Source organism: Girardinichthys multiradiatus, chromosome 18 (assembly GCF_021462225.1).
Source record: "Girardinichthys multiradiatus isolate DD_20200921_A chromosome 18, DD_fGirMul_XY1, whole genome shotgun sequence".
Taxonomy (NCBI): Eukaryota; Metazoa; Chordata; class Actinopteri; order Cyprinodontiformes; family Goodeidae; genus Girardinichthys; species Girardinichthys multiradiatus.
Window position 1 is genome coordinate 28956254 of NC_061810.1, and position 12641 is coordinate 28968894.

The 12641-nt window shown below is 39.1% G+C and overlaps 1 protein-coding gene across 9 annotated transcripts in view; it reads left to right on the forward strand.

Moving 5' to 3' along the window:
- The window catches only part of dock10 (dedicator of cytokinesis 10), a 90654-nt gene that overhangs the window by 26709 nt on the left and 51304 nt on the right, over positions 1-12641 (forward strand). For 6 of the 9 annotated variants that reach the window (XM_047391807.1, XM_047391809.1, XM_047391815.1 and 3 more), the window contains exon 1: positions 9406-9797. The exons of 1 other annotated variant lie outside the window; for it this stretch is intronic. In XM_047391807.1, the coding sequence (XP_047247763.1) occupies positions 9639-9797 (159 nt within the window). In that variant the 5' untranslated portion in view covers positions 9406-9638. Of the gene's footprint in view, positions 1-9404; positions 9798-12641 lie in introns of those variants that run through there. 2 more of the 9 variants (XM_047391814.1, XM_047391816.1) reach the window with 1 other exon arrangement.

Sequence of the window (12641 nt, forward strand, 5' to 3'; positions counted from 1 at the left end):
ATGACAATTCACGAAAAGTCATGACGATTCGGTTCCTCTTTTCTTAGTGTGTATAGGTACTTTTTAAGACTTTCATGTTGTCCCAGCGCAAAAGTCTAAAAGGAGCTTGATTTTATGTTGTATAGAGAACTGCATGAATCACCACTGTGTTAGGAAAACCCAAATAGCAGGAAATAAAACGAGCTCTGCAAAATATCAGTTGTGTTTTTTTTTTTTACTGTAATTCAAATTATTCAATAAACAGTTTGAAATCAAAGACTTACTGCCTTTTACTTTCTCCCTGTATCATCACTTTACCTCTATTCACCTTGGTTTTAAACATTGTCTACTATATAGCTGCATTTAAATTAACCTGATAAAATCTTTATCATCTTAAAGGTGTTTTGTTCAGATTTCAAGCAAGCAATTTAAAGTTAAAGGTATGTAGAAAACCTTTCCATTGTTTTTTTTTTATTTGGGTGAGATTAAACTGGCAAAAAGTGACTAAAGTTGAGATTTAGTGATCTTTTACTGTGTTGAGTTTTTGAATTAATTTTAGATGGAAAATGAAACTAAAGAGAACGACTGAAAACTTTTAACAATGCCCTCCATACCCGGCAGCAGATCTTAAATTGCTCCCCCTCTCCCAAATTCTCCTTCTCATCGCCCCTCTCTAGCCCCTTCCCCCAACATCCCCCCTGCCTCAGGACTTGAGCTCTAGTTAAATACATTTTAATAGCTTCCTTTTCTAAACAAACCAACTACCAAAGAACCAGATAGCATCTCGTGCAAGCAGCGCCTCCTTGAGGTCGTTCATTAAAGTTTTGGCAGCGGAAGCAGAAGAAAGTCACTGGCATAAACAGAGACGCTTCCTTATCATCTTCATATACTGCTGTGTTAAGGTCTAAGCACTAGATGGCATTGGCAGTGTGCTGAATCTCTGCTCTTCCTGTTAACAGCTAACATAAACAGTGTCCCAGCACCGACTTTCTGTTTTGTTTGCAGCCCAACTGTATGGCATGAACATGTACATGCAGTTGAGCAGTAATTTTAGCTGTTTTGTGGCAAGATGCTTTCTAATGGATTTTGCAAGCAACATTTATATTGCAAGCAGAAGATTTAATGAACTACCGTATATATGATTTAGAAAAAGAGAAAAGTTCAAAGCATATTCTTTGCAAATATTACTAAAGAGTAACATCGCATATGTTATAAAGTGACTCTGAAGCAGACCACAATGCAAAACCAAACTAAAGGTTCTGAAATTGTCTGCATGTCAAAACCAGAAATTAATGGCCTATAAAATAAACAATTAATATGATCTCACAGCAAAACCCACTGAAACTATAACCAAGGAACAGACTAAGAAAATAAACATAGAAGCAAAATATGTTGCAACTAATAAACCAAGAAAGGGAAATATCAGTAGTCACCTGAAAAATCCTCTCCAAATGTGTCAGGTAATTAAAAAAAAGCTCAGTTTAAACATTTTCTGCCTTCCTGTTTGTCTGAGATGGCGTGCTGTGGTAATACATCTGTATGCTGTGGTTTTTCTGAGAACTCAGAATACTTTGTGACACTATCACTAGTGATGGGATGGTACTGGGAGTGTTTGTATGTTTTTTGTAAATTGTGTTTGCCATAAGCTGATAAGATTTCTGCAGATGTAGTGAAAGCTTCTGCCAAAATCAGTCAAGAAAAGTTTATGTTGCCTTCTTGTTTTTGGCCCCTGAACACCAAATATTGCACTGTAGTTTAGTGAATTCTTGAATGGCAGCATCCCTCACGTTTTAGTTACTATAGGAACAGGAGTGTGTTTTCCTGAATAAACACAGTAGAGCTCCACACCACATCAAAACATCCTGCCATGATTCAGCCTCCAGCTCTACAGGGAGTCTAACTATAGCATAGCTAGCTGCTTACAAGGCGGTGTGTATGTGGAGTTTAATGAATTGCACCTTCCTGTTTGGCCTAGTTGGATAAAGTTTTTCAAGTTTTGCTTACAGTGCCTAACCAGCACAGAGACATACTGTGCCAATGTACATTAACCCTCCTGCAAAAGTAGAATATTACTTTGTTTTTTTAAAGATTGTTCAGCAGAGTAGCAGACCTGCTGGGAGTAGAGGGATTACAGCGATGGAGGCTCCACAGCTGGAATACATTAACTGCATACATGATGGGAGCACTCTTCTACACACACTGCAGTGATGTCATTTTCCTCTGTGGTTCAGGCTCACTCACAGTTTAACTCCAGTCACACAAGCAAAACCAAGCAACTACACAGCTACTCTTACATCTTGTAAATAAAGGCAAATAACCAAGCTATCTTTTCATGCTTATTGATTTTGATCAGGCTGTCCTTTAGGGGTAATATACGATAGATGAGTAGTTTTTTTTAATATTATTTTGATGTTTTTATTCAGGATGTACAGCGCTGTAAAAAACTTTTTGCCTCCTTACAGACTTTTAGTTATTTTTCTTACACTTGAATGTTTCAGTTCAGCAAACAATTTTTGACAAATCAGACAAAGACGACCCAAGTAAATACAAAGATTTTTCAAATAATTATTTAATTTGTGGAAAAACGACTATCCAAACCAACCTGACCCTATGTGAAAAGTAATTTCCCCTAAATCGAATATCAGCCTCTGCCACCCTCTGCAGCCACAACTGCGATCAAGCGGTTGCGATAAATGGCAAGGTGTCTTTTTACATTGCTATAGACGCCCGCTCTTCTTTGCCAAATAATTGTTAGATTTTGTGGTACTAATGGCCTTTATTAACTGGAAGTTTGACAGGAGGAAAGGCAGAGAGAAAACTGGAAGACATGCAGCAAATGGCCCAGGGTTGAGAACTGAGCCATTTGCTGCCCCAGGCAAAATTGTTTTAATTCAGACACATTAAAAGATCTTGAGTATGAAAGGCCTGTTTAAAGTCAAGCAAGATATGCACACTCCTTTGCCTTGACTAGACTTGCAAATATCCAGTACAAAACTCATTCAAGGTCCAACTCACATATGCATTTTCCTTTTATGTGCTAGGATTGCCCCTAAAGCCATGCCACCTTGGGTGACAAGTCGCATCGCCCATATCAAAAACCACCACTTTTTAGTCATTAAGGTTTTATCTGAAAAACAAGTAAATAGGTTAAATTGTATAAGTCCAACCCTAATCCTTCTACAGCTGCACAGAATAAACATTTTAACAAATATGTCATGGAAATGTACTTAAAAACATTGAACATATATTCCTAGAGGTTCTACGCTGCCTTGATAGTCTGTAAAGTATGGAAAATAGGTATTTTTAATATCTGGATAAGTATGAAAAACTCCATCCATCCATCCATCCATCCGTGAAACAGGGTTTCCCTATTATTTTAAATCAAGGATAAAGTGATTACTGTGTGCATTCCTCAGAGAATGTAGATCCTTAGCTTTAGCTCTGATATTTAAAAAATGGCTGCCATCATTTCCAGTCCAGGCTTTTCCATCATAGATGTTCAGAGAGTATAAAACAGAGCAACTTTATTGTTATGCATAAACACTTCAGCAAACACCAGCAGACATACTTCTGTAGAAAATACAGCTTAGCTTTAAACCGTTTCTTGCAGCGTTAATGCTATTTCTGACTACATTACACCTCACTGAAACTGAAAGTAGCAAGCTGAATCTTCTTCACTCAGTGACAAATTTCAGACCAAACAGTGTTGCTGTCAGTATAACCTGTTGGCACTCAGCTATGGTGCGTTTACCATCTGGAGAAAATCAACTGAATTTTCTGACACATGTCGGGGTCAGTCCAGCTGAAAACCCAGTCTCCAAATTTTGTGGTGGATGTTTACATGCTGATTTTTGCAGGGTTCACATTTTAAAGCCAGGCTCCTGCAGCTGCCAGAAACTGAGTGAACTATTATTTGCATTTTAAAAATGGGTCAGAAAGTTCATAGGTAAATCTGGACAGCTGTACATTTTTGTTACTACTGAAGATAATAAAATATAATGTAGGACGTTTTATTGAATGAACAACTCTCTCATTGTTTGTCTTTCAAAATTACAGGTAACCTTTCTGTTTTGCAAAGCTTCTTTTGTGTTCATGTCATTGTATATCTTTTTTTCGCATCAGTTGTGGGTGGAAAACGTCAACTTATTTTCTTTTGACCTCATTTACTTATGCTCATAATCAGCAGCAGTATTTAAAATAAGTCTTTGCATGATATAACAGACATTAGAATGCCTCAGAATCCCAGAAAACCTTTTTAGTGTCTTATCATATCTATAAACCCTGTTTCCCTTGAAATATCATGAAATAGAGGCTTAAGTGCCAACCTTAACTCATGCCCTTACTCAAACAATAATGTTCGGGTAGGCGTGAAGCATGGCACAGACCCGATGATTTGCTCTTTTATCGTCTGGCTCTTTTCCATTTTACATCACACAGAGCTTTAGGGTGCACTGTTTCTGTTCATCGGCGTCAGCCCTTCATCTTCCATTACAATTACCAAGAGGAGAGTTTTTTTAAAGGTTTAAAGTTGAAGATAAAATATCTGAATTTCCATAGTAACAGACCTAAATCAACATCCCTAAACACTAAACAGTGTTCAGCCACAATCTGACATAATTCTAGTTCATCTGATCTTCTAGAGCCACTGTAAAATAATTTCGGGCTCTCCGGTTGTTAATATTGATGATTTAAAGTACTGTGCACTTTAAGCACCCATTCACAAGCGACAGACTTTTTGGTAATCTTTTAAAATGGTTGTTATTCATCGTTCTCTAGGCTTTACCAAAGTGCTTCATAGTTTTTCTTTGTAAATAGCTGACTTCTAAAAGAAATGCCTAAAAAATACATTAAAGCCTACAAATTCCTTTCAGAAAACCTGGAAAACTATCGCTCTGGTGATAAGATTTCACCTTTGGCCAAGCACATACTTGCTGCAGCCCATACGATAATATACCATGTGTTTGGAAATAGTGCGAAGGCAGACGGGGTGAATCGGTGTATGAGATTAAGACAGCTGTGTAACATGGGGACATTTCTGGAAACCAGAAGCATGTTGGTGTGGGCACGTCTGCATGACAGGACCATTGTAAAAGCCTGGCATAGAAACAAAGCCCATTTCTGTGGCTTCAGTGTGTAAACGCTGCTGCTATAAGGCATGTTGCACTGACTGGCTTTCAGTGACAAGCAGTGGATCTAGAAGGAGGAGAAGCTGATGGTGGGAACAGTTAATGTCTGTCTTTTTGTCCATTTTGTAGGCTGCACGGGATATGTTCTCTGTCATCTCCTACTAAGTGGGCCGTGTTAACAACACTGTGTAGGAGGAGGGGTTGCAACTCTCAATGTCTATACTTTTGTGCGTCTTTCGCTTTGTGCGTTTTTTGTTTGTTTGCTGTTTATACATAGCAGTGTAAAGTATTATAATAATGTAGATGTAAGTGGGTGGTGGGTGGGATTTTGCACATCGCTGTCATGGACACTAAGGAGCTTAATAATGACTTAACAACATCTCCATGGTTACTTCACTCTGTGCAGTAAGACCAAGACAATGCAAATAGGACCTCCACATTTTGTGGCTTATATTGACCTACTGATGAACTTTAGAAACTATTATATAAGCAACTACATTAATCAAATATGCAAAATTGTTTTCTGTATGTCATGAAGGGATGTTTTTCTAATAGTTTGGAACTACTTTACAAATACCAACCAACTGGTCCTCAATCAGGATTAATCAAGTTGAAAATTGTCAATTTCCCATCGCCACCTTATTGTCTATCAATGTCCAGTTATTTATACTGATTTCCTGCATGTAGTCAAATCCATGTTTTTCAAAGTTTTTATGATCAGCAGGTCTTCAGACTTTCTTGCAAAGTTTTTCTTTTTCATTCCAACCTCAAAGAATTGATTATCAAAGATATATAATTTGTGGAGACATGCAAAAAGATGTTCAGCGATTATAAGGAAGGCTTCATTGCTGTATTGCCAACAAACCCTCCCTACAGCAGTTCAACAGTAAAACAATTAAAAAAGGCCTTTTTTTAAGAGATGTGGGGAAAAAAATCAGCAAAGGTTTGATCTAAACCTTTCAAATGACTTGAGAAATAATCAACATTTAGTTTAGCTGAAAGCACAGCTGAGTGATGGCGGGTTGAAATTGGAGATAGACAGACAGATTGGGCTTCATCTGCAGTAATGCTAGCACCACTCTGGTCTGTTGTGGTGGAAAAAAAGAGCCAAGCCCAAAAGCAAAGCTCTTGATTTATCAGTCCTTTCAATCCTTTGGTGACTTTTGACCGAAAGAACAAGATCCAGGAGACAAGTGGCCAAAATGGGTTTCCTCTTGAAGGGTGGCTGGATCTGACCAGGATGCCTCCTGGGTACATCCCACTAGGAGGAGACCCCGGGGGAAGACCTAGAACTCATTGGAGGGACTATACAGTATACACCGTCTGGCCTCGGAACGCTTTGGGATCCCCCAAAATAAGCTGGGGAGAGGGATGACTGGGTTTTTCTCCTGGACCTGTTACCCCCATAACCCCATCTGGAACAAGCGGAAGATAATGGATGGATGGATGGATGGATGAAAGCACGGCATACAGTCTGATTGTTATAGATGCTTAACAGGTCATCGTTTTAATGGAAAAATACTATCTAATGCCTGTTGTATTTCTACCTAAAGAAATTGGAAGAAATGATGTCTTTCAGTGAGTGAATGTTTTTTTGTTTTTCTTTTCTCAAGTTAGTGCATCCTGGTGTTTTCCCTTTTACTGAACTGTTTGCAGTTTGGTTTCACTGATGCAACTCTTTGAGAGATGTTGCAGTAAAACAATACTGAAGCTGAGATAGAAACTATTTCTTTGGTACTTTTCGATCAACTGACAGATGACTCAGGCTCTCTCTGTCAGCTAGCTGAAGTGCTTTTCTGCACCTCATGTCCAGCTAATCTAGAGGCATTCAGTGCCTTGCAAAAGAACTCATTCCTATTGAACTTTAAAACTCTATCTTCATCGGCTTTACTTTTATTTTTCATTACCTTATTATAAAAGGTTGGAAGGGAAACTGTAAAACATTTTTAAACTCCACCTGTCAGTCGTATTAATAAAAGTGAAAATATTTTCAACATACACCTAACAATTGACCAACATTAAGTAGTCCATAAGTGGAAGGAAAAGGTTACATGGGCTTCAACATGTTAAAAATAAGAACAAAAAATCTGGAAAGTGTGGCCTGCTGGTCAACTCCCTCTACCACATTTAGAGACTGAAATTTAGCCCATTATTCTTTCTAAAAATGCTCAAGTTCAGTCAGATTATATGAAGAGTATAAACATCAATTTCTAAGTCTTGCCAAAAATTTGATTTAGATCTAGACTTTAACTGGGCCATCCTAACACATAAATCGATCTGAATCAGTGAATTCTAGCTCAGGCTGGATGTTTATGGCTGTTGTCCTGCAGAAAGGTGGATCCCTGTCCAGAGGTCAAGTCTCTAACAGGTTTTCTTCAGAATTGTTTTGTATTTCGCTCCATCCATCCTTATATCACCTCTGACCAGCTGCCCTATCCCTGCTGGAAAAAAGGATCTTCACAGCATGATACTACTACCACCTTGTGTCACTGTTGGCATGTTCTGTCCAGGCTCACATATAGCACTTTGAAAGTGACCAGGTGTCTGCTGTGTCTGCTTCATGGCTTCTGGCAAACTGCAAATAGGACTTGTTATTGTTTTCTCTTACCATTGACCTTCATCTTGCCACTCTTCCATAGAAACTAGATTTCTAGGTCGCATAACAAATAGATGTCTTGTGAACAGATTCTTTTATGTGAGCTGTAGATGTGTAGATGCTCTTTTTTATTTTATGATGGATTTACTGGACTGTCAGATATTCAGAGCTTGGGTTATTGTTTTATCACCTAACTCTGCTTTAAAACTCTCCACAACCTGTTGTGTTCCTTAGTCTTCGTGATGCTGTTTGTTCACTAATGTTCTATCACAAATCTCTGAGGCCTTCACAGAACAATTGGATTTATACTAAGAGTAAACTACAAACAGAATCAGCTTTATTGCCAAGTTCGTACATACAAACAAGGAATTTGACTCCGGTACACTTTGCTCTCTGGTTTTTTTTAATGCGTTATAAGGTGGACTTTATTTACTTATTTGGTGGCTTTTGAGGGCAATTGGTTTTACTAGATTTAATTTAAGGGTGTCATTAAAAGGGCCAGAATACAAATGCAAACCAGGCATTTCAAGTTTTTATTTTAATTTGGAAAATCGTGGACAATTTTAATTCACAATTGTGCTTTCTTATGTTGATCTGTTAAATAAAATCCCAATTAAATGCATTTAAGGTTGTTGTAATGTTATAAAATGTGAAAAGGTACAAAGAGTATGACTACTTTTGCGAGACAGCGTAGACCTTTTAGACCCTAGGGACTGAATCAAATATATGAGGGGCTGTTAAACTGAATTCAAAGCAAGTACCTGGTTTACATATATTCTTTTATTAAAAAAGTATTTCATTCTGCTTGTAGTTCAACAAGTACAACTGGAACAGAATAAAAGAGTATTATATGATGACAGCTATATAAAAATAAGAAAGGTTTCCTTCTGAGAATGCTCCTCTTTTCTTTCGGCTCAGCTACAGTCAGTGAAAATGGAACTTGAAAAATAAACACCAGATGTTTTGGAGCCATGAGAAAAATGAGAGTGCTGAAAGTCACTCAGGACATCATAAGTGACGAAATGGAATTTTAATGCATAGAACGTTGATCTTCTAATTCTGATCTTTATGCTCAAGCAAGAATGATTTCAAATGAAGCCTCTGCAGAGCTAAAACACGACATGCATGCCTCATCTGTAAGGCCACCAACTCCCCTCTCTCCATCCATTTTCTGTTCACTAGCTTTTTGTTCTTAGCAGAGCCCCTCACTTTGCTAACCTACCCTCTGCAACAGGACTGTGGCAAAAGCATGCATGGGGCAAAACACACATCACAATCAGGATACATATTATTTATCCAAGCAGCCGTAGATTTGCAGGATCTTGGCTGGAAGGCCTCTGCAGGTCTTCGGAGCGAAAACCGCAATGGCCCAAACAGTATTCAGACTTGAAAGTGCTGGTGTAGCTGGGAAACAAATGGAGAGAGACAGAGCTGCAGCAGAATGGAAATCAGAAAAATTATGTTGGGCTGAGTGTGTGCGGAGGTCGGTATGTGCAAATGTGTGTGGCAGCTGGTTCTGGTCAGCTGACGGCTTTTGCTGAGTGTAATTTGTTGGATGTGCCTGGCTTGGGCTGAACCCCACACAGCTGAAGTCAGTGTGTGTGTTGGAGGACAAAATTGAGAGTGAGAGAGGGAGAAAAAACCAGAAGGGAAGAGAGAGAGACATGCAGGGCTACCAGTGTATCAGCTCAGCAACAGCAACATTAGGAGCTGCAGACTGAAGCACAGCAGCTCAGGGAAAATCTCACCAAGCTTTCAGAGCTGGACTGCTTGAAGTGACACTGCAGGGCCAGATGGAGCTTTAGGTGTTGCACTTCTGGAGCAGATCACACCACCTCTGGCTGGACCAGAGGCTTACACCAAGGTCAGTTCTAATAGACAAGGCTGAGCTCATCTGGAGGGGACCAGGCCGGACTTGGAGGCCACAGTGCTGGAGAATGGGGTGTTCGGCCAGTGTGGTGCTGCTGCTTCGCTCGGTGGGCGGAGCTGACTGTGGTCATATATGTTCACAGCAGGACCAGACATCAGTGGAAGCTGCCACTCCCACTCTGGAGGGTTACACCTCCACCAACTCACCTTTGACCATCATTATAATGGTAATTAACACAACTGTATCTCTAGGTTCCCATTAAGTAGGAAATGCACGTGTGGGCAAGTGGTGGGTGGGAGCTTGCATTATGTTAGAAGGGAAACAGTTATGTGCAAAAGAGCAGCTGCATTTCATGTGCATTAGTATGCACATTAAAACATTAATAAAACAAGTCAAATTTTGCAGGCCTGAAGTGTTAAATCATGCTTTTTGGGTTTTTGTATGTTTCCTTGTTTACATTTCCTTTTGGATTGCTGAGGGTGATGTATGATCAATGGTTTGGGGAGGATATTTACTGTAGTTTCACTGCTGAGAGAGACGGAAATGGAAGGAGAGTAGAGAGGAGTGGTGGGGTCAGACATGAGGAATCTGGTGTCTGTGGGAAATAATTGTTTTCTTTGCATTTGGCCTGCAGAGCAAAGAAAAAATGCTATTTTAGCAGACCCATGTGTTGGATGAGAAGTGTTTCAATGAATGAATGAACGGATGGTTTATGCAGTTGTATGGATTATGTAAAAGTACACATGTTTCCCTTTACCATCTTTTCTTTCCAGTACAGAGTTGCTTGTCAGCCATCTGTTTGGTATCTGTAACAACTATTCTTAGCCAGATTGTTTTTGAGTTCCAAGAAATCCTACTTTCTGTAAGCCAAGTGGAAAAAATGTTTGAGTCTTGGCAGTAAGGGGATCTTTACAGTCGCCCCTTTTGTTTCCCCTTACTCTTTTTCTTTCCCTCCTTAAATCTTGTCTGCTTTGGTGCCCAGTTACTGGCTTCGATAATAAGCAAGAGGACAAGCTCCACTGCAACATCATTTTAGCATGTGTACTGAATTGATCCATTTAGCTCATGGAACAACATAGCACAACGTGTTTATTTTGCTGGACTTTTAAAAATAAACATGTCCTGTGCAAAAAAGAGTGCATCAGTGTTTTCATTTTTATTGTTTTGTAGTTTTAATATCAACAAGACTTGTATGAAGGTTCTTTAATGTATTCTGCTATGTTGGGTATTTCAAAGCTGTGTGGTAAAATTACTGGGACTTCCCTGCAAGACCTCAGTGACTTGTCTGAGGTCAAGCCTTAAGAGAAACCCACATCCATCTTGGCTTGAGCAATCCATTGAAGAGGGAGTTTGTCATGTTTCATTCAAGGCGTGTATACCCTTTGCTTAAATATGGAGCAAACCAGTTCCAGAAGTCTTTTATTCAATCAGTCCTTAGTTGCATATGTGACAGTCTGCCAGCTGTTACTTAAATTTCCCCTCAGGGAAAAAACAGATATGATGAACAGGGTGAGATTCTTTATTCACTGCTTCACAAGGCATCTTTGTGTGGTACTGTTTTTCTGCATGGACGATCTCCCAACTCATTTTTCCGCTCATTAGCTTGAAAATCTCATTGGTCTTGTATCTACCAGCAGTTGTGATAAACGTTCACGTGACTATATTAGTATTTTTTACTTGTCCTCTCTCTACATTTGACCGTGAGCTGTTACTCTTGGCAATCTGGCTACACGCGCTTTTGTTTTTGTTATATTTACCCACAATGCTGTATGTTGTGGTCCGCTTCCTGCATTTGGTTCACTTGAAGTGAGCCAAGAACTATGTTTTCTGAAAGACCAGCGTTTGATTGCACATTCACGCCTCCCCAAACAAACTGGGCTTTCTTAGCAAACAAGCTTGAGACCACTTCAACAGGGCTGTTGTGAACACACTCTAAGAATCAATGTTGTCGAATGTGAACAGAAAAAGCAGCCATGTCCTTAAGAGTTTCAGATCACCAGCGACAGGCTCAAAAACAGACTCAGACTGTAAAACAGCTGGATGGTGGACAGGAATACAGCTTGTTCACATCAGTGGTTTTCACTTGCTTTGTGCAAGATTTCTTCTCAAAATGTGGGAATTTTATGTATCTTGGAAAAACAAATTTAACCATGTGAAATTGCTCTTGAAGGAACACAGTAAACCTTTTTTCATCACATATTGCATTTGATGCCCCTTATATGATTTAAAAAGCTGGAACTGAAATCAGATCACTCTTATCATATTTTTATATCGTGATGTATCATACTAGTGCATATAGGATGCAGATTGGTACAGTGTTGCTTAAACATGTAGGATCTTCCCTGGAAAAGATGTTTTATTAATGCTGCTCCCAAACAGACAAGCAGCAGACCTTGGGGGTAATAGTAAAAGGACTTAATTTTTACAGCATTTTTCTTGACCTACTGACCACTCAAAGCACTTTACAATAGAGCCACCCGATCACACACACACTAATATACTGATGATTGTGTATAGGCACATTAACATGAGGTAGAATGATACTATAATCAAACCCACAAATTTCAGGTTGCAATACAACTACTCTACCCACAGAACCACAGCCCCAATAAAAAAGAAGGCCGGAGCAAACGTCTGAAAATCACACGATGGTGTCAAAATGATATTTGCATAAAATAAACAATGAAGTTTTGCATGTAATTTATATTAAGCATAGACTTTGGTATTTTAGTTTCAACATTGTCCCAGTTTCTATTAACATTATCATAAACTGCTAAAATATGCCAAAACTTGTAATGAAAAGTAATCTTTGCACACGGCGTACCAGAGGTAACACTGGCTTATCTCATCAGTTTGTCTCTCTTCCATTATGTAGCAACATTAGAGGTATGATTTTCCATCAGTTTCAGAGTTTTCACCCCGTGATGCTATAGTGATATGAAGCAGATGTTTTCTGTGTGGGACCGGCTCATCTCTGCTGTCTCAGCAGCTGTGTCTGCAATCTTCTGTCTCCCTCTCTTTAGTCCACGTCAATATTTTACCATATTTCTCTTATTTTACACTCCTTCTC